The sequence below is a fragment of the Heptranchias perlo genome, chromosome 2, assembly GCF_035084215.1.
Source record: "Heptranchias perlo isolate sHepPer1 chromosome 2, sHepPer1.hap1, whole genome shotgun sequence".
Lineage (NCBI taxonomy): Eukaryota > Metazoa > Chordata > Chondrichthyes > Hexanchiformes > Hexanchidae > Heptranchias > Heptranchias perlo.
Genome location: NC_090326.1, coordinates 79,346,181 through 79,369,210, shown reverse-complemented (window position 1 = coordinate 79,369,210; position 23,030 = coordinate 79,346,181). Strand labels below are relative to the sequence as shown.

At 42.5% G+C, this 23,030-nt stretch overlaps 1 protein-coding gene across 1 annotated transcript; it reads left to right on the top strand.

Moving 5' to 3' along the window:
* Window positions 1-5,332: 5,332 nt before the first annotated feature.
* Window positions 5,333-7,379, top strand: LOC137333893 (interleukin-6-like). Its single transcript, XM_067998263.1, has 5 exons — window positions 5,333-5,371; window positions 5,469-5,638; window positions 5,819-5,932; window positions 6,279-6,425; window positions 6,526-7,379. The coding sequence occupies exons 1-5, from the start codon at window positions 5,356-5,358 to the stop codon at window positions 6,703-6,705; spliced, it is 627 nt and encodes a 208-aa protein (XP_067854364.1). The 5' UTR covers window positions 5,333-5,355; the 3' UTR covers window positions 6,706-7,379.
* Window positions 7,380-23,030: the final 15,651 nt, after the last annotated feature.

The window sequence follows — 23,030 nt, the reverse complement described above, 5'->3', positions numbered from 1 at the left end:
TTATGAGCTACTTTATTAAATGTCTTCTGGAAATCTGTATTAACAACATCCACAGACATTCCCCTGTCCACTACTTTAGTCACCTCTTCAAAACATTCAATCCGGTTTGTCAGGCATGACCTACCTTTACAAATCCATGCTGGTTCTCTCTGATCAGCTGAAAATTTTCAAGGTGTTCAGTCACTCGCTCCTTAATTATAGATTCTAGTAATTTCCCAACAATAGATGTTAGGCTAACTGGTCTATAATTCCCTGGTTTCCCTATCTCACCTTTCTTAAATAGCGGAGTGACATGTGCAATTTTCCAATCTAAAGGAATGGTTCCTGAATTGAGAGAAGTTTGGAAGATTATTTTTCGGACATCTGCAATGTTCTCACCTACTTCCTTTAAAACCCTAGGATGGAAACCATCTGGTCCTGGGGATTTGTCACTCTTTACTGCCATTATTTTCTTCATTACTGTTAATTTGCTTACGTTAATGATGATAAGTCCCCGTCCCTGATTCAAAATCAGTTTCCTTGGGGTGTCTGGCATGCTATCCTCTTCCTCTACTGTAAATACTGAAATAATTATTTAACATGTCCGCCACTTCCTTATTTTCATTTACAATATCATCATTATCAGTTTTTAAGCAGCCCACATTGCAAGTTTCTTTTCATACTCCCTTTTGTAGCTCTTACTATCTGTTTTGTCACCCTTTGCTGTTCTTTGTATCTCTCCCAGTCGCCAGGATCTGTGCTATTTTTTGCATTTTTGTATGCTTTTTCTTTTAGTTTTATGTTGTCCCTTACCTCTTTTGTCGTCCGTGGCTTTTTTTTTGGCAAGTAACGCTCTTGCCCCTTAGGGGTATAAACTGGTTCTGTATCATGTTAAATTCTTTTTTGAACACCTCCCACTGATCTTCTGTTGTTTTACCCATTAACAGATTTGCCCAGTTTACTGTGGACAGTCTCTGTCTCATTCCATTGAAGTTGGCTTTAACTAAATTTAGAATCGTAGTAGCTGATATGGGTCTCTCCCTTTCAATCACAATGTTGAACTTTATCTTATTTTGATTGCTGTTAGCTAAAAGTTAATGCCCCCTTAGGTTGTTAACTAAATCTGGCTCGTTACTCATTATTAAACCTAATGTGGCCTGCCCCCTTGTTGGTTCTAGGATATATTGTTGCAGAAGACTGTCCTGAACACACTCAAGAAATTTGGTACCTTTCTGACACGTGCTCGTCTGCTTATCCCAATCTACATGAAAGTTAAAATCCCCCGTTAAAACCATTCTGCCTTTGCTACACACTTGTCTAATCTCTGCATTTATACATTCTGTCATTTCACAGATGTTACCAGGGGGCCTATACACAACACCCACTACAGTCTTAATCCTTTTCTATTTCTTAATTCTACCCATAAAGTCTCCACTTCCTGCTTTCTTCTCGTTATATCCTCTCTTATCATTGAAGTAATTTCACCTTTAATCACTAAGGCTACTCCTCCCCCTCTACCAGTTTCCCTATCCTTCCTATCGACCTTATAACCTGGTATATTCAGTTCCCAGTCCTGACCGTCTTGCAACCATGTCTTAGTAATGGCTACCATATTGTACCCTCTAAGTTGAATTTGCGCCTGCAACTCATACAATTTCTTCCGTGCGTTTGTATAAAGAATGCTTATTTGGGCCACACACTCCGACCTGTCCTTCTGCTCTAATGTTGTTTTTCTCACACATTGCTTATCTCTCTCTCCAGATTTAATTACTTTACATCTTTTAGTTTTCCCTTTACCTGTAGTGCCTAAAGCATAATTTCTGCCTATTATTCTACTCTCTTCCTTTTTGTTCATTTTAGAATTATTATTTATACTTCCTTTTCCACCTGAGCCCTCCCCCCCCACCCAATTTACTAGTTTAAAGTCCTTGTGACCACCCCATATATCCTTTCCGTTAGGGCCCTGGTCCCAGCCCGGTTCAGGTGGAGCCCATCCCAACGGTATAGTTCCTTCCTGTCCCAGTACTGGTGCCAGTATCCCATGAAATGGAACCCCTCTTTCCCACACCACTCCTTCAGCCACATATTCTCCTCCCTAATCTGCTTATCCCTACGCCAATTTGTACGTGGCTCAGGTAATAATCCAGAAATTGTAACCCCTGAGGTCCTGTTTTTTAATTTAGCTCCTAGCTCCTGGTACTCTCTGAACAGGGCATCTTGCCTACTCTTTCCAATGTTGTTGTTCCCAATATGGATTACAACAACTGGATCCTCCCCCTCCCTCTCCAATATCCTTTCAAGCCAGTTGGAGATGCCCCTCACACTGGCACCAGATAGGCAACATACCATGTGGGACTCTCGATCCTGCTTACAAAGGATGCTATCTGTCGCCCTAATTATTGAATCCCTTACAACGACCACATCACGCTTCTCCTCCTCCTCCTCCCTTTGGACAGCCTCCTGCTCCAGGGTGCTACGGTCAGCATTCTGGATGTTCTTCCGACAGTCTTTATCATTATCCTCACAGGTAGCAAGTGCAATGTACCGGTTGGATAGGATCAGTTTCTGCGGATCCTCGTTCTCTATCTCACCTGGGTTCCCCTTAATCTGTACACTATTGGTTACACCAACCCCGTTCTGATCCTGTACCTCTCTACGAGGTGTGACCGAGGTCTGGAGCAAACTGTCCAGATACTCTTCCCCCTCCCTTTTGTATCAGAGTGTCTCCAACTCGCACTACAGCTCAATGACTCTGAGCGGGCGAGATTCAAGGCGGAGACATCTACTGCAGATGTGTTCGCTCAGGACATTCTCGATGTGCACAACTCCCACATACTCCAGTCCAGACACACAACCTGCTCTGCCAATTCTTAGTCTATATTTATTTATAGATAATTACTTTTTAGTGTGTTTGGTTTTTTTTTTGCTTTTTAAAAAAAATTAGCACCTCCTTCACCCTCTACACTGAATTCCCACTCTTATCAAATTCTCAAGTTCCCACTCAGTTCACGATCCACTCTCTTCAGTTTGGAGGAGTCGTGATTTCTCATTTCATTTTGTCTCTTTCCCTGCAGATTTTTGCCAACTTTTCCTGGTGCTGTTTGGAACAGTCGCTGCTTTCCCTGTGGGGGATCTGGTAGAAACGGCGGAGCATTTACCTGGATCAGCCCCCCTGAACTGTGCAGCCTGCGACTCCCTGGCGCTGCAGATCCAGCTTACAGTTAATGCACTACAATGTTTGTAAGACAGGCTACAAAAGAGGATTTGAGTTCCATGCTCTTTCATGCTTTTCATATTTTTTATAATTTAATGTTACAATAATCTACAATTTTAGGACTGAGAAAAAATTGAAAAATTGAACATATTCAATAGGAAGCAATGGATAGCTGACACTTGGTTGGAATTCCTATACAACCAGTATACAGCAGGGGCCTCAGCATTTTAATATAAGGATATGGGATCCCCTTCTTTTCCAATATAACATACTTCAGTAAAACATCCAAGATTTAAAAATAATGTGCTGAAATATAATTTTCTTCCAAAACTTTCGCAAGATAAAACTTAAAAATAATTGTATGCCATTTTTTTTAAAAGAAGCAACTGGAATGGGGTGGGAAAAATAAATACACTAGTCAGCACATGAGGAGTAATTTATGTTCCTAGTGAAGAGTATCACCCACCAGAACTACATATGGGGAACATGGGCACACATTTCCCAAGATTTTCCATTCACTTATTTCGGAGGATGGAAAAACATTCAGTGCATGGACTTCACAATATGTGCTCCCCAGTGGGCAAGGCTGCACACCAGCAGCATAGGTTTGTAAAAGTAACCCTTTGGTTTACACCGACTGAACCCAAAGGTGTAGTTTACTCACCTGAGATTCACCAGCCATTACAGTGTCCACTAATGCTGCATTGTTAATAGTTTGCAATTGTCCATTACTTGACTCTCAATCCCTTCTTGAAATTTGCATTCATCAAGTTAAGGAATGGCAATAATGTGGAATAGTGCACTTCCCACTCCCAGTCAGATTGAATAGCGGCCTGAATGAACATCAAGGTCCTTTTATTTCTGCAACAGTGGGGGAAGATTTCCTCTTCACTATTTGTAATGAAATTGTAAATATGAGTACAAGGAACACATTTATGATTTTCCCACAATAACAGAGCAGAGAAAATCATCCGGGAGACAAGTATAAAAAGCATATTTACAATTTCACTACAAACAGTGAACAGGAAACCTTTTCTGCATCTCCATGTTTGTTAACATGCCCCCACCTCAAAAGAACACTTGCTACGTACCCCAGAGTGAAACTTCAGTTTTGCTTATTATTCACCTTTCTGAATGAGATTGTCACTTTGGTGCCAATGAGTTATTACAGACAGTTTTGTGCTGCAAGCATATGGTAATTTGGAAACTGATTGAAGCTAAGCTCATTTTATGCTGGACCCTTACAGTCAAAAGAAACAGCAGTCTTTCGTCCAATTGGTTTCAGCTCAGTTCAGAAGTGAAAGAATGGTTGCTAATCAGCTGTACACACCCAATCTCCACTTCAAAAGATCAATCACCCCTCCAATATTTAGTTGACTTTTCTACAATAATTCAAGTATTTTAAAGTATAAAATTATTTTTCTCAACCAAAAAACAAAAAAGCATAGGTTAAGAAATAGAGAATGAAGCTGAGTATAATACAATCATAATATAGTCATAGAATAAAGCAATTTGGGAATATTAATGAAAATGCTTATGGTTTTGAAGTTGTCATTGTGTTTCTGGGTTTTATTAATACCACTGAAAAAGGTATTATCAATAAAGTTGCAGTAACATATAGCACGGACGGAGAGTTGTGTTTAGACTGAGACTCATTGTCAGCACAAAAAATGGACCCAAAAAATGAGTACAATTGCAGTTGGCAGTATTTTTCTTTTATATTAAAAATGTGATCCACTGAAGGGATAACCACTGGGTGAACAGTGTATTTACGTCATAATTTGGCAATCCCCTCAGGGAATTGTTTTATTATTTTCATTCGTTTAAACATTATTTTAATTTTATAAAGTATTTTTGTAGTGAGGATTTATTTTTTTGCCGACAGGAACTGTCGATTGGTATAATTGAAGTGTCACAGTAATCTTGGGAGTTCAGGTGATCGTTATGATATCTGAACCTGACATCGTGTCATCACTCCTGAGGATCCTTTACCTTGTGTGCCCTCAATCGTGAGTAATTGATCCTGTGACGTAAAAAAATGCAATAGGAAATTACTAACGGGATTTCCCCAAAGGTAGCGATTAATAAATAGTGGGGGAAAGGGCTGGAGAAAGCTACAAATTCCAGATCTTTGTGCAAAGAACAGAGAAGAGCAGTGCAACATGAGATCTGTCCAATGTTAGTGAACATTGCGCCCAGTTATCTGTGAATATCTCATTTTAGAGAGTTTGGAGGAGTCGTGATTTCTCATTTCATTTTGTCTCTTTCCCTGCAGATTTTTGCCAACTTTTCCTGGTGCTGTTTGGAACAGTCGCTGCTTTCCCTGTGGGGGATCTGGTAGAAACGGCGGAGCATTTACCTGGATCAGCCCCCCTGAACTGTGCAGCCTGCGACTCCCTGGCGCTGCAGATCCAGAAAACAGCGGCTAAACTACGGGACGCACAGGTGAGATAGGAACTGGGGCTGGGAGCTGCTACCGGGGACCAGACTCGCGGCTGAGGACCGGGGATCGGGGCCCGGGAACCAGGGACTAGAGGCTGTGGATTGAGGAGCGAGGGTTGGGGGACTGGGACCTTTGGGCAGGGACTCGCTCACTCACCGTCTGACCTTTTCTTTCCCCTCCAGCTGTGTGAGTATTTCTCGTTCTGTGACGGAGACCGAAGCTCGCTGCTCAGTTACAATTTCGACCTACCACAAATCCAAGCTCAGGACAGATGCTTAAAAATGGGTTTCCACAAGGTGAGTGAGAACTAGTTGGAGCAGAAGTTTCAGAGAAAATTGGGACATCACAAATTACGTTTATATAAAAAATAAAGCAGACTGGGCCACTTTCACGATATATTTCCTTCTTAGTTTACCGTGGTTATAGTATATCAATAAAACAGCCTATACAAACTTGATAACACTGATCAACAGAGACTATAGGATACACCACTGAGTGATAAACGTTACAAAATATCTGTGGATGCCTACCGTTTGTTTGAAATTAAGGTACACGTTTTCAAAACGTAGTGAGAGTAAACTGCTTCTATTTTGTTTAAGAAGTTTAACAAGTTTATATATTAATTGTATTTTCCCTATTCAGGAAACATGCCTCAAAGCGATTGCCTCTGGCCTTCAGAAGTACAACCCCTTCTTATTATTGGTGGAAAGATTCATCCCGAGTTCAAATGACCAAGTGATATGGATGAGATCCAGCACCCAGCGCCTGGCTGAATTGGTCACATACCAGGTAAGTGTAAACAGAAACAGTTACTAAAGCCGCCTCTGATAGTCTGTGTTTACATGAGTCTGAAAACCAGAGTCACCGAACTGTTTCCTTTTTATTTCAGTTAAATGCTGAGTTTGGCAGCACCGATCTGGCCGAGAGCGGGCAGGAGGTTTCTGCCTCAGACCTGCCAACAGATTGGAGCAGACAGGTGAAAGTACATGTCATCCTTAGAGACTTCACTACATTCATCGAGAAAACATCCCGAGCCATTCGCTTCATGAAATCGGTATCGATTCTGTAAATTTATACAGCGGCCTTAAACCTGAGATTTGGTGGAACAGGAGCTCAGTCTTTCTAATGCACGGAGACTATTTATTTATTTATTATTTATTTACCAGTGATTAACAAGTGGGTGTAGTGCAGGGAAGGAATTGTAACTACGGGATTGATTGGATTCAAACCAAACCAGGTGGAAAGCCCATTGCCAAGTTATTTTTTTTAATTTGGCAGGATCGTCAATTCTTCCCTCCACTCCACCCCGAAGTCGTTGAATCTTTTTTTATTACGTGAGAGTTACACGTTTAAGTTGTACTGGAATACATGAGCCTTCATTGGCTATGAATCCAGTTCCAGCGGTGGCTGGCTTACATCAGCACCCACCCGGAACACACGAAGTGACCGGAACAGTTCGGCTTTCCGCCAATTCCAGCGTCAATCCATTCTCTAAAATGTGGTTAAGCGCAAGGTAACAACCGCCTCACCGTATGGACGTTGTAGTTCAGCATTTGGTAAAACAATCTTTCATCAGTGTGTGTGAAGGTTCTTCTGTAAAAGAACTGATAATGTATTAGTGGACTGCACTAAATATTATTGTAAACTTAAGAAGTTGTTATTGACGCAAATGTTAGCAATTTTTTTGGAAAATATTGTTTACACTGTTCAATGTTATTTATATTTAATTGTTTATTTTTACCCCATCCTATATTTTAATAATATATATAAACTGTTGTGTATTTATTTTTTGTTTATAGAATAGATCCTGAGTAATGTTGAACTGTGTGAAATTGATCTGTAGTATTTATGCAAATCGTATTTATGTATGTTTTAAATGTTAATAAATATAATTATTTCTTTAAGTTTCTAATTTGTACAAATTTTGCATTTTCACTGGAATTTTTAAAATTCTAACTGAGATTAATAAAAAGTAGCTCATTCAAGACTCACTCAATACAATTATTAGTGAAGTCACTAACTGGAAATACTATCAGATTATTGCCCCAGTTTTATAACACCATCTATAGTCAGAAGTCCACTCCCAACGTAGATTTTCAATCTGGGTATAATATATTTAATAAAATATTTCCATATTTATTTTAAGATAAGTTTCAATCAAGTCTTACTGGCTCTGATAAATTTACATAGGGCCAAATCTTACATAGGGCAAATCTCACGATGCATGCTGTTAGTTAGACTTTTTCCTGCACCCTTCAGCTGGAATAGAATTTGTGCCATAACTTGCTGGAAGTGCGAGCTGATAGCAGGGCGGCAGTGGGACATCAGGAATCACCGGGACCAACAGAGTATCTCCTTAACCAATGAGATTTAAGGATTGAGAAAGAATCAGAGGAACAACAGAGAAGGGGGTCAATTAGAGTCAAATCAGGTACAGAAAGAGAAATAAAGAGGGAAAGATTGGATTAAGAGAAAGAGAGAAAAGAGATAGAAGGAAAAGTAAGAAAAACATTTAAAAATTTAACATTAGAAATTTTTTAAATCTCAAAGAACAAGTTACTACATGCAGGATTGAGACTCAACAGTTTAAATTGTTCCCTTTCTGGGTCGGAGAAGTTGATTAACAATTATCACATCATTAAAAGGATACTTACGCTGTTAATTATGAACCCTAACTTTCTCTGGTGAGTTTAATGTGAAATTAATGTGCAAAACATAAGCAGGTTAGTATGGAACCCCAGTAGAAATTATGCCACATACTAATTGGATTGACTGTTTAAAAAGAATCCATGAATCTTCCAATTTCTCTTGGCAAATTATTGAATTTCTCTTGGCAAATTATTGAAGTGTCTCTGGTGGTGTATACATAAGCACTGTATACAGAGCTCTACATACATTATAAAAGCAAGTAGCCTGGAAAGCAAAAGCACAGGCAAATAAAGCCATATAAAAAGCCAGCAGTATTTTGGGGTTTATAGATAGGGCCCAAACAGCAAAGAGGTCATGATCAATTTGCACTAGACTATGGTTAGGCCATAGTTAGAATACTACGAACATATGAATTAAGAGCAGGAGTAGGCCATTCGGCCCCTCGCGCCTGCTCTGCCATTTGATAAGATCATGGCTGATCTGATTGTGACCTCAACCCTACTTTCCCGTCTACCTACTATAACCTTTGACTCCCTTGTTAATCAGAAATCTACCTAACTCAGCCTTAAAAATATTGAATGACCCTGCCTCCACCGTTCTCTGGGAAAGGGAGTTCCACAGATTCACAACCCTCTGAGAGAAAAAAATTCTCCTCATCTCCATCTTAGATGGGAGACCCCTTATTATTAAACTGTATCCTCTAGTTCTAGTCTTTCCCACAAGGGAAACATCCTCTCAGCATCTATGCCTTCAAGTCCCCTCAGGATCTTATATGTTTCAATACAATCACCTCTCATTCTTCTAAACTCCAGTGTATACAGGCCCAACTTGTCCAACCTTTCCTCATAAGATAAATCCCTCATCCCAGGAATCAGTTGAGTGAACCTTCTCTGAACCACCTCTAAAGCAATTATGTCCTTTCTTAAATAAGGAGACCAAAACTGCACACAGTATTCTAGATGTGGTCTCACCAATGCCCTGTACAACTGAAGCAAAACATCTCTACTTATATATTCCATTCCCCTTGCAATAAATGACAACATTCCATTTGCCTTCCTAATCACTTGCTGTACCTGCATACTAACATTTTGTGATTCATGTACTAGGACACTCAGATCCCTCTGTACCTCAGAGTTCTGCAATCTTTCTCCATTTAAATAATATACTGCTTTTCTATTCCTCCTGCCAAAGTGGACAAGTTCATATTTTCCCACATTACACTCCATCTGCCAAATTTTTGCCCACTCACTTAACCTATCTATATCGCTTTGCAGACCCCTTATGTCCTCTTCACAATTTACTTTCCTACCTACATGTGTGTCATCAGCAAATTTAGTAACCATACATTCGGTCCCTTCATCCAAGTCATTGATATAGATTGTAAATAGTTGAGGCCCAAGCACTGTTCCCTGTGGCACTCCACTCGTTACATCTTGCCAACCTGAAAATGACCCATTTATGCCTACTCTCTGTTTCCTGTTAGCTAACCAATCCTTTATCCATGCTAATATGTTACCCCCTACACCATGAGCTCTTATTTTGTGTAGTAGCCTTTGATGTGGTACCTTGTCAAGTGTCTTCTGGAAATCCAAGTACACCACATCCACAGGATCCCCTTTATCCACATTGCTTGTTACTTCCCCAAAGAACTCTAATAAATTAGTCAAACACGATTTCCCTTTCACAAAGCCTTGTTGACCCTGCCTGATTGCATTGAGATTTTCTAAGTGCCCTGCTATAACCTCCTTACTAATAGATTCTAGCATTTTCCCCATGACAGATGTTAAGCTAACTGGCCTGTAGTTTCCTGCTTTCTGTCTCCCTCCTTTCTTGATTGGAGGAGTTACATTTGCTATTTTCCAATCTGATGGGACCCTTCCAGAATCTAGGGAATTTTGGAAAATTAATACCAATGCATCTACTATCTCTGCAGCCACTTCTTTTAAGACTCTAGGATGAAGTCCGTCAGGACCTGGGGACTTGTCAGCTTTTAGTTCTAATAATTTTTACAGAACCCTTTCCCTGGTGATTGTAAATGTTTTAAGATCCTCCCTTTCACCGCTTGATTCACAATTATTTCTGGCATGTTATTTATATCCTCTACAGTGAAGACGGTCACAAAATATCTGTTCAATTCATCCGCCATTTCCTTGTTCTCCATTATTAATTCCCCAGACTCACTCGCTAGAGGACCAACACTCACTTTTAAATACCTGTAGAAACTCTTACTACTGTTTTTATATTTCTAGCTAGCTTTCTCTCGTACTTTAACTTCTCCCTCCTTATTATTCTTTGCTGTTTTTTATATTGTATCCAATCTTCTGACCTGCCACTAATCTTTGTGGAGTTGTATGCTTTTTCTTTCAATTTGATAGTATCTTTAACTTTCTTAATTAGCCACGGTTAGTATGTCCTTCCCCTGGAGTCTTTCTTTCTCACTGGAATGTATCTTTGCTGAGTGTTATGAAATATCTCATTAAATGTCTGCCACTGCATCTCTACTGACCTATCCCTTAGCCTAATTTCCCAGTTCACTTTAGCCAGCTCTGTCTCCATGCCCTCATAATTTCCCTTATTTAAGTTTAAAACACTAGTCTTAAACCTACTCTTCTCTCCCTCAAACTGAACGTGAAATTCAATCATATTGTGATCACTGCCACCTAGTGGCTCCTTTACAATGAGGTCATTAATTAATCCTGTCTCATTACACATTACCAGATCTAGAATAGCCTGCTCTCTGATTGGTTCTAGAATGTGCTGCTCTAAGAAACTGTCCCAAAAGCACTCCAGGAACTCATCTTCTAGGCTACCTTTGCCCATCAGATTCTTCCAATCTATATGTAGATTAAAATCACCCATGATTATCACTGTTCCTTTCTTAAAACCCCCCATTATTTCTTCCTGTATACCCTGTCCCACAGTGTGGTTACTGTTAGGGGGCCTATAAACAACTCCCACAAGTGACTTCTTGCCTTAACTATTTTTTTATCTCTACCCAAACTGATTCTACATCTTGGTCTTTAGAACTAAGATCATTTCTCTCTATAATACTCATGTCATCCTTAATTAACAGAGCTACCCCACCACCTTTTCTTAGCTTCCTGTCCTTCCAAAATGTCAAGTATCCTTAAATATTCAGGTTCCAGCCTTTGTTATCATAGGAACATAGGAACAGGAGTAGGCCATTCAGCCCCTCGTGCCTGCTCTGCCATTTGACAAGATCATGGCTGATCTGTGATCTAACTCCATATACCCGCCTTTGGCCCATATCCCTTAATACCATTGATTGCCAAAAAGATATCTATCTCAGATTTAAATTTAGCAATTGAGCTAGTATCAATTGCCATTTGTGGAAGAGAGTTCCAAATTTCTACCACCCTTTGTGTGTAGAAATGTTTTCTAATCTCGCTCCTGAAAGGTCTGGCTCTAATTTTTAGACTGTTCCCCCTACTCCTAGAATCCCCAACCAGCGGAAATAGTTTCTCTCTATCCACCCTATCCGTTCACCTTATTATCTTATAAACTTCGATCAGATCACCCCTTAACCTTCGAAACTCCAGAGAATACAACCCCAATTTGTGTAATCACTCCTCGTAACTCAACCCTTGAAGTCCTGGTATCATTCTAGTAAACCTATGCTGCACTCCCTCCAAGGCCAATATGTCCTTCCGAAGGTGCGGTGCCCAGAACTGCTCACAGTACTCCAGGTGTGGTCTAACCAGCCATGCCTCTGTAATGACTATCAGATCGTACATATTTATTTCTATTTGAGCGGCTCACCACCACCTTCTCGAGGGCAATTAGGGATGGGCAATAAATGCTGGCCTTGCCAGCGACGCCCACATCCCGTGAACAAATAAAAAAAAAAAATTCATCCATTTTGTTACGAATGCTACATGCATTCAGAAACAAAGGGCCTGATTTTAGCAGGCCTGCGGGTTTCCGGCGGGTTGGGTTTCGGGTGCGTGGCCTCTGCGCCCGGTGAAATTAGTGGGTTGCCCGCGCGATCGTAGCAGGCAATCCACTAATTGGAGCTACTTACCTGCTCCGCCGGGGTCCGCGCTGCTGGTCTGCACGTTGGGCGGGCTGCGCATGCGCAGTACGATCTGTCAACTGGAGGCTCTCTAGTTAAAGGGGCAGTCCTCCACTGATAGATGCTGCAACCAATGGAACAAATTACAGCATGGAGCAGCCTAGGGGGAAGGCTGCTCCCAGTTTAATGATGCCTCACCCCAGGTATCAATACATGGGGTGAGGAGGAGGGGGAGGACAGAGATCTTCCACCTGGCGGGCGGGAGGAAGCGGCCTGCCTCTGCCACCAAGAAGGCCTGGCTCGAGGTGGCAGAGGAGGTCACCTGCGCCACCAACATATCGCCCACCTGCATACAGTGCAGGAGGCGCTCCAATGACCGCAGTAGGTCAGCCACAGTGAGAACACGTAGTCTTTCCCCTACACTCCGTCTGCCACATCACTGCCCCCACCCCACATCTCCTTCGGCACTGCCAACGCTACTCTGTCACATCACCCCTCATACCCACTCAAACCCCATCCTCATCTTACCTGCACCTACTCACCTCGCCAGTACTCACCCCGCCACTAACACGCAACCCAATCCTCATACAATCTCATGGCTCTATCCCATACTCACCCTCTCGTGCATCTCCCTCATGGCCAGCCTCACTCAACCTGCCACCACCTGTGCTGCAGCCACAGGGCATGCATCACATATGTGCAGTAGGCAGCATAAGGCAAACGTGTCGTGAGCATGAAGGGGATGCACAAGGGTGTCTGAGGGTTTGCCATGGGTGTTACCTATATTGAATTTCAGAGGAACAAACATCACACATTATATTGGCACCACCACTGTCATGTCTCCGCGAATCCTGTCTGTTGTGTACAATAATGCCCGCTCCTGGGTATCACTATGAGGACCCACCACTGATGCCACCCATTGTGTTACTGCAGAGTAGGTGCAGGTGTATTTGCAGGGCTCTTCCGCGCAGACGACTGAGAGACATCGGCGGTGTACCCGGCTGCACCCTGGAAGGGTGCGGAGGAGAAGTTGTGGAGGGCAGTGGTGACTTTGGCAGTGACAGGTATTCAGATGGTGCTGGGGCCAGCCAGGAGCAGCTCGGCATGAAAGAGCCTGCAGATCTCCACGACTACATGTCGAGTGAATCTGCGCCTCCGTGTGCACTGCTGCTCGGAGAGGTCCAGGGAGCTGCGCCTCGGTCTGTGGACTCTGTGGCGAGGGTAGTGCCCTCTGCGACGCATCTATCTCTGCGGTTGCCCTCCCTCCTGCTGTGCAGGTGGGCGTGCAACAGTACCGTGTTGGGGGGCTCCACGTCTCTGCGGCGGATGGCGTGGACTGCGAGGCTGCTGGGGCTGGTCATGCTGTTCGTCCTCCGAGGGTGTCCACACACCACCCATCTGGCAGGTGTTGGTCTGAGGGGTTGTGCAGGGTAGGTGGGTGGTTCCTCGGACTGGGGCTGCGGTTTTGCGTCGGTCTGTCCTTTGGCTTGGCGGGGGGTGGTGGGGGGCAGGGGTTGCCCTATGTGACGCGGTGGCCTCCTGCGTGGTTGAGGGCTCTCCCCGCCCCCCCCCCCCCACCCCCGTGGAGTGCACCTTGGCAGCTGCCACAGGCTGCTGGCTGCAACACGCCTGGTTGGAGGGAGACTGTTTCCCCCAGTGTGTGAAACACACTGCGTTGAAGGTAAAATCCCACACTTCCTGTTTTGACAGCTGATTCAGCTCATTTAATGACCTCAACAAGCAAGGTAAGTACACTCAAGTGGAACCCCGCTGGCTTTAATTGCCTGCGGGATTCCCACCAGCGGGGGCCGCGCACGCAGCCCCGCACGTCATCGGGGAACCCGGAAGTGGTCGGGATCGTGGCGCGATCCGGTCACGTGACTGGATATCGGGATTTCCGGGGGCCCCCCGCTGGAAACCCACAGGAAACCAGACGGTAAAATCGAGCCCAAAGCCTTTAGTGCTGTCTTTTTACTATTTTTGCAACCTCTCGCCTTACCTGCTGGCGCACTCTTAAGTTTGCATGCTCAGTCCCTTCCTGCCACTCTCTGATTATCATTTCCCTTATTGCTGCCTTGCTCTCTTGTCTTGTCTTCTTTCTTTAATTAATCACATCTTCCCTTACTTGATCCCTCACCCCCACTATTTAGTTTAAAGCCCTCTCTACTGTCCTAGTTAAACGATTCACCAGAACACTGACCCCAGCACGGTTCAGATGAAGGCGGTTCCAACGGTTCAGCTCCCACATTCCCCAGTACTGGTGCCAGTGCCCCATGAATCAAGACCCATTTCTTCCACACCAATCTTTGAGCCACGAATTTAACTCTCTAATGTTATTTACCCTATGCAAATTTGTTCATGGGTCAGGTAATAATCCACTAATTATTACCTTTGAGGTTCTGCTTTTTAATTTAGCCCCTAACTGCTCATACTCCCTAAGCAGAATCTCTTCCCTGCATGGAATTTTGCCTCACCCCCCCAACACCAATTATAAGAAAGGATATTAATGCCATAAAGTGCGCACAATGTAGATTCTTCATGATGACACCAGGTATGGAAAAGTATAGTTCATAGTTTCATAGTAGGTACAGCACAAGAGGAGGCTATTTGTCCAAAGTGCCTCTGCCGGTTCTTTGAAAGAGCTATCCCATGAGTCCCATTCCCCTGCTCTTTCCCTATAGCCCTGTAAGTTTTTCCCCTTCAAGTATTTATCCATTTCCTTTTTTGAAAGTTACTATTGAATCTGCTTCCACCACCCTTTCAGGCAGTGCATTCCAGATTACTACAATTTGCTGCATAAAAAAATGTCTCCTCATGTCGTCTCTGGTTCCTTTACCAATCACCTTAAATCTGTGTCCTCTGGTTACTGACCCCTCTGCCACTGGAAATAGTTTCTCTTTATTTTCTCTATCAAAACCGCTCATGATTTTGAACACCTCTATCAAATCACCCCTTAACCTTCTCTGTTCTAAAGAGAACAGCCCCAGCTTTTCCAGTCTCTCCACATAACTGAAGTCCCTCATCCCTGGTACCATTCTAGTACCTCTCTTCTGCACCCTCTCTAAGACCTTGACATCCTTCCTAAAGTGTGATGCCCAGAATTGAACACAATACTCCAGCTGAAGCCTAAGCAGTGTTTTATAAAGTTTTAGCATAACTTCCTTGCTTTTGTACTCTAAGCCTCTATTAATAAAGCCCAGGATCCCATATACTTTTTTTAACAGCCTTCTCAACTTGTCTTGCCACCTTCAAGGATTTGTGTATGTGCATCCTCAAATCTCTCTGTTCCTGCACCCCCTTTAAAATTGTACCATTTAGTTTATATTGCCTCTCCTCATTCTTCCTACCAAAATGTATCAATTCACACTTCTCCGTTAAATTTCATCTGCCATGTGTCTGCCCATTTCACCAGTCTGTCTATGTCCTCCTAAAGTCTGTTACTATCCTCCACATTGTTGACTATACTTCCAAATTTTGAGTCATCTGCAAACTTTGAAATTATACCCAAGTCCATGTCAATAATATATCAAAAAGAGCAGTGATCCTAATACTGACCCCTGGGGAACACCACTGTATACTTCCCATCAGTCTGGAAAACATCCGTTCACCACTACTCTCTGCTTTCTGTCCCTTTGCCAATTTTGTATCCATGCTGCCACTGTCCCTTTAATCCCATGGGCTTTAAGTTTGTTTACACAAGTCTATTATGTGGTACTTTATCAAATGTCTTTTGAAAGTCCATGTACACAGCATTAACCGCACTACCCTTATCATTACCTCGCCGTTACTTCATCAAAGAACTCAGTCAAGTTAGTCAAATGTGATTTTCCTGACTTTCATTTATTATCCCAGACTTTTCCAAGTGCCAAGAAATTTTGTCATGGATTATTGTCTCTAAAATTTTTCCCACCACCAACGTTAGGCTGACTGGCCTGTAATTGTTGGGTTTATCACTCTCCCCTTTTTTGAACAAGGGTGTAATATTTGAAATCCTCCAGTCCTCCGGCACCGTCCCGATATTGAAGAAGGATCGGAAGATTGTAGCCAGAACCTCTGCAATTTCTACCCTTATTTCCCTCAGTAACCTAGGATGCATCCCATCTGGATCGGGTGACTTTTCTACTTTGAGTACTGCCAATTTTTTAAGTAAAAGTTTCTCCTTATTTACTCTATTAAAACTGTTCATGATTTTGAACACCTCTATCAAATCACCCCTTAACCTTCTCTGTTCTAAAGAGAACAACTCCAGCTTCTCCAGTCTCTCCACATAACTGAAGTCCCTCATCCCTGGTACCATTCAAGTGAATTCTTCTGCACCGTCTCTAAAGTGTGTTGCCCAAAATTGAACACAATACTTGAGCTGAAGCTTAACCAGTGTTTTATAAAAGTTTAGCATAACTTCCTTGCTTTTGTACACTATGCCTCTATCAATAAAGCCCAGAATCCCATATGCTTCTCAACTTGTCCTGCCGTTTATCTATTTTTCCCTCTTTATCGATTTTTATCCTATCCAATATCGCTACTACCTCCTCCTTTACTGCTACAATGGCATCATCCTCTTCTGTGGTGAAGACCGATTCGAAATATTCATTTAGTACCTCAGCCATGCCCTCTGCCTCCATAAGAAGATCTTTTTTGTCCCATATCGGTCCCACCCTTCCTTTTGACTACCCTTTTACTATTTATATGTTTATAAAAGATGTTTGGGTTCCGTTTTATGTTAGCCTCTAATCTATTCTCATACTCTCTCTTTACCCCTCTTATTCTCTTTTTTAGATCTCCTCTGTACTTTCTGTATTCAGCCTGGTTCTCTACCGAATTATGAACCTTACATTCATCATAAGCCTCCTTTTTCTATTTAATTTTAATCTCTACATCTTTAGTCATTCAGGGAGCTCTAGCTTTGGATGCCCTCGTAGGAATGTGTCTACTCTGTACCCGAACCAACTCCTCCTTGAAGGCCTCCCATTATTCAATTACTGTTTTGCCAACCAATTTTTGATTCCAATCCACCTTGGCAAGATCCTTTTTTAACTCACTGAAATTAGCCCTCCTACAGTTAAGTATTTTCACATTTGATTGTTCCTTGTCCTTTTCCATAACTATTCTAAACCTAATGATATTATGATCACTGTTCCCCAAATGCTCCCCCAATGAAACATGCTCCACCTGCCCCATTTGATTCCCCAGAACTAGATCCAGTACTGTTTCCTTCCTCGTTGGGCTGGAAACACACTGTTCAAGATTGTTCTCTTATACGCAATTCAGGAATTCCTCCCCCTCTTTGCCCATTACATTGTCAAATTGGATTGACTGTGTTAAAATGAATCCACAATTCTTCCAGTTTCTCTTGACAAACTATTGATGTGTCTCTGGTGGTGTATAAATAAGCACCGTATACAAAGCTCTATGTACATCCGAACATGATAACAGCAAATAGCCTGGAAAGCATAAGCACAGGCAAATAAAGCCATAAATAAAGCTAACAGTATTTTGGGGTTTATAGATAGGGGCCCAAAGTACAACAGCAAAGAGGCATTGAAAAATTTGCACCAGACAATGGTTAGGCCATAGTTAGAATATTGCGTGCAATTTTGGCTGACACCCTGCCCCCCCATTATAAGAAAAGATATTAATGTCATAAAGTGCATACAATGTAGATTCACCATGATGATACTAGGTATGGAAAACTTTAGTTATGAGGATAGGCTTGAGATACTGGGACTATTTCCACTGCAGAAGATATAGCTGAGAGGAGATTTAATAAAGGTTTTTAAAATCATGGAGGTTTTTGATAAAGAGTAGAGAAAGATTATTTTCTCTGGTTGAGGAATCATTGACCGGGGTCACCAGTTAAAAGTGAAACTAAGAAAAAGTGAGGAGAAAGGTTAGAAGAAATTTATTTACTCAGAATTGTTGCAGCATGGAAGACTTTGCCACATGATGTGATTGAGAGAGCTTTGCACCTTTTAAGGGAAAATTGATAAATATTTAAAACAGAGGTAGATCTCGAGAAGTAAGGAGAGACCACGGCAATGAGATTTGTTTTGGATTGCACTAGCAGAGAGCTGGTATAGATATGACGGACAGAATGGCCTCCTTCTGTGCTATAAACCTATATAGTTCTAAAAGAATAAAAGAGCACTTACCAGCAAAGAAAACAGGAGATCATAATTCTTAGGTAGCAGGTTAGGCAATTCCGATCTCCTGAAATAATAAGTAAGTAGCACAACTAAAACAAAAATGGATGTTTTTTCCCTGGTGTTGACAGCCAGTGCATTGTGAATTCAAATCCTTGACGCAGAGGTATGCAACCCTGTTAACCTTTACACACATGGAATGTACATAATCAAATAATTAATAGCAGTTAAGATAAATAAATGATTACAATTTCTAGATTTAACTCAATCTTCTGAAATTATGAGAAGACTTTATTGACTGTGGACAGATTGCATGAAGTAATGTTTTTGTTATAGTGGGTTAAAAATTCAAAGATTGTTTGTCAAAGTGAAGAAGGTTATTAGACCAATCAGGCAGAAGGATGTAAGTAAAGGGAAAGACCTATAAAAGTAGAAGAAGGAAGATCCATGAGTGAGGGGAAGATGTACAAACAGAAAGAACAAAATAGGGGGGTTTTGTTTGTCAACTAGGCCAATGAGATTATTAACAAATCTATTAACGGCATTCTATCCATTAAAGACTAATATACTACTATACTGCCTTCCTCAATAATTGGCTCATTGTTATTTTCAACCCAGCCCCAGGAAATCTTTTAATTATCTTAAAGCTAGTAGCAAAATTGAAAGCTGTCCTAATCAACACCCAAATGAGACTTCATACCAAGAATTCCAGTTTCCTCATGATGGTAAATTAGCATTAAATTGCTCTGCAGGCCATACTGAGCCATTTAAATAAAAACTGAAAACACTGGAGAAGCTCAGCAAGTCAGGCAGCATCTGTGGAGAAAGAAACAGAGTTAACATTTCAGGTCAAAGACCTTTCATCAGAACTGGAAGATGTTAAAAGCGTTAGGGGGAAAAATTGGATAGGGGCCATTTTTGGGCGTACGTAGCGTGATGTGCTATTACCCAGCGCCCAACGACCCCTGCACAGGCAGGACGCAAGTTTCAGCCCACCGGAGGACTTACCTGCAATCAGTGTTCCATTCCAGGCCTTGCATGTGGAATCAATGCAATTCATGCTTTCCACTGCCAGAGAGAGCTCAATCTCTTAAAGGGAGGTTGTTTCTTTGAAATTTCTTAAAGGTAGCTGGTACCTGTTACTGTCTGCATGGAGTCTGAACAGAGATCAGACATTGCACACATAAAACACAGATGCAGGTCCCGTCCCTATGTTCACACACTGATGAGTTATGTTAAAACATTGAATAAAGGTTGCGCAGTTCTAAATCCCACATCCTCCAATATGTACGCCAGACCTCACCAATATGCCGAACTGAGTTGGTACCAGGTCTGCGAGAGTGCATGCACCAAGGTTCTCTGCTGATGCACTAGAGACCTTGGTGCAAGAGGTGGACAGAAGGAGAGACATCCTATATCTGTGGGGGGGGTGGGCAAGAGGCCCTCCAGACATTTATCCAAAAGGCAGTGGGAGGCAGCGAGGGACGAAGTCAATGCCAGGCACACAACATCATGAACATTGATGCAGTGCAGGAAGAAGTTCAATGCTTTGACATGAGTGGTCAAGGTGAGTGAGGTCAACTGTCAAGTAGCATCTCCTACCAACTGCTCCACGCACTACACCCCCCATCCCCACATACCAACAAACTCTTTCCATCAGTACTCAACTCTTCCAACCAGATGCTACCTCTCACCCTTACACATTACCACTGTTACAAGCTGCTCACCCACAACACACAGGCCACACACAATGGCAGCTCTTCAACCGTGACAGGTACATCACCCAGACACACGTCCCACTTTCTTGCAGGAGAAGGTGGAGCATATCAAGAGACAACAAGTGGCAGTGGCATTTAGTCCCTCGAGCCTGTTCCGCCATTCAATGAAATCATGGTGGATCTGTAACCTAACTCCATATCCCTTAATACCATTGGTTCACAGAAATCTATCAATCTCAGATTTAACATTCACAAGTGAGCTAGCATCAACTGCCATCTGCAGAACAGCATTCCAAACGTCTACCACCCTTTGCGTGTAGAAGCATTTCCTAACTTCAGTCCTGCACGTCCTGGCTCTAAATGTTAGGCTATGTCTCCATGTCCTAGTATTCAATGTAGGAGACTTCCAAAAACAGTTACAAATGTCTCGGCAGCCAGAAACAATAATCGAGCCACTAACCTGTAAATCCTACATGGTCCCTTTAAATAGATGGGGGATCCTCCAGGCACTCTAAGACACGTTCAGATGATCGGGGTTAAGACTGTGCGTTGAGTTGAGCGTTATGTCCCAAAATGGTGTCTATCACTTTAAATCAGCGTTGCACACTGATTGAAGCCATTTTCTCCCTACTTTGCATGATTCCAGCATTCGTTATCTGCGCCTGCACTAACTCCTATACCGAGATGGCGTCTGGCACACGTCACACTGGGAAACATAGAAACATGGCTGAATGGGCTGCTCAAAGAATTTGCTTGAAGGGTGATCTGCGTCGATCCGCGGAGGTAAGCGATTTCTCTCTTGACCTGTTCAGGCAAGAGCCCAGTTGGATGCCTGTGTGGAGCCAAAAGTTGGGGGTAACGACTTGTCCTCAACCGGTGTTTGTTTTAGTAAGTCCGGTTACAGTAGTACGGTAGCTGTGGTCGTGCAGCTCCGCTGTTAAATCGCGACCAAACTAGCACTCATTTGGTGAAGTCTTCATGTTTCTGTTGCTGTGATTGTCTTGTGTGTTCTCGGTCACGGTGAGTCGTGGTCCCGCCAGCCTCCATACGACACATGGCTGTTTCGACTGCTCAAAGAATGCACAAAGGGTGATCTGACGGAGATCACACTCCCTCAGGAGAGGAACCTTCTAAAACAAAATATGTGAGTTCACTCACGGCCGGATGGGATTGGCACCGGGCAAAAAACCTCCCCACCGAATGATGGCAGCCAACCAAGGCATAAAATACAACAGCTGCCCCGCTAGACTGACTCCTGCAGTACTACAATCACGAGCCTCCATCAAGTAGATCTAGAAGGAGGAAGGCAACAAGTCATGATCTACAAGTGCCCAGCTGTAAACCAAACTGTGGAAGACTGGACTGGAACGGACTGTCAGTCAATTCCGAAGACCATGGGACCGTGAAAGTAGTTCTCAGCCAGTGATGTCTAAGAGAGCTCCACAGGACCTCGAGGAAGGTGTTCTGAGAGGAGAGCCGATACACCGTTCGATCCCCAGTTCAGTGGGTATGGAAACCTGAATAGAAGCGACCCCAGCGCGGTCCCCGAAACAAGAGCCACTAGTGTGGACTTTGAAATGACAAAATTGATACCGCTAGTTCGGCCCTTTTGTAAATATGTTACATGTTAAATCCGTTGTTGTTATGTTATGTTACGTTGTCTGATGTGTGTTAATTAGTAATAAAGCAAAATCATCAGATGATGATCATGGGTAATCGGCAAGCAAGGCCGCTAACCAAATGACACTAGCTCAGTCGCGTCTCTCTGTTATGGTGGATTCCATGCCAAGTGAACCTGGCGGTAATGTCTGTTTTCTTAATCACAGATCAACCCCTCCTCCCTACCTTAAGTACCTGCGAGTCACCAACGGCCGGCCCAACTTGGTCTGTGGTGAAGCTGGATATTGCAATGTGGATGAGCCACGTAAACACTTGAAACAGGCACTCATTCAATGGGAAGCTGTCCCGCGAGTGTATCAAAAATCAGCAAGAGTAGCAATTGAGGATGTTTAATTGCTATTAGTGCCTCCAGGCAAGGGAGGGAAACAATTATCCTGATCATTATCCAATAATTCCTGCTGGGAATTGTGTAGAGCTTGGGTGTGGACATAATTAGGCTCAAAATGTATCCCTTCACCTTCTCCAATTGAATAGACTGCCAACCCACATTGTCTGGGCCCAGTTTGTTACTTAGAAGCAGGCCTAGTACTGTACCTTGCATTGTTGGATTTATAATGTACTGACTTAGAAAACAGTCCTGAATACCTTCTATCAATTCCTTCCCGTTTTGATCATCATTGTTCGTGTCACCCTTATCTTTGGTCGTTATAGTTCTATTACTTCTGCAAACCGCTTTAAATTGTTTAAAAATCTCCTCCCCTATTTCTTTCTCTCTATTGGATGGTCTATAATGTACTTTCCATGTGCGAAAGGATTAAGAGGGTTGTTTGCCTCTGCATCAAGCATTTGAATGCACAATGCATCTCACTATTTGATGGTCCAGTATAGACTACCATATTGTTGCAGAGCCCCTATTACATCTTAATTCAACACAGAGACACTCTGAACATTTCATTCAATAATATCTTATCTTTCTAAAACTGTAATCCAATCCTTTTCTCTTTCTCCATCTGAAAGTTTTATTACAAGGAATGTTTAGTTCCCAGTCTTGAGTTGACCGGTCAAGTTTCTGTCATACCTATGATACCATACATCCCGATACTAAATAGTGCTTTTAGTTCTACAATTTTATTTCTAATGCTTTGCACTTTTGTATATGGACACTTCAACTCTATTTGTTGTTATTCTTTCTCCATTCTCCATTCTATTTTTTCTTATTCTTCCCTCCACTATA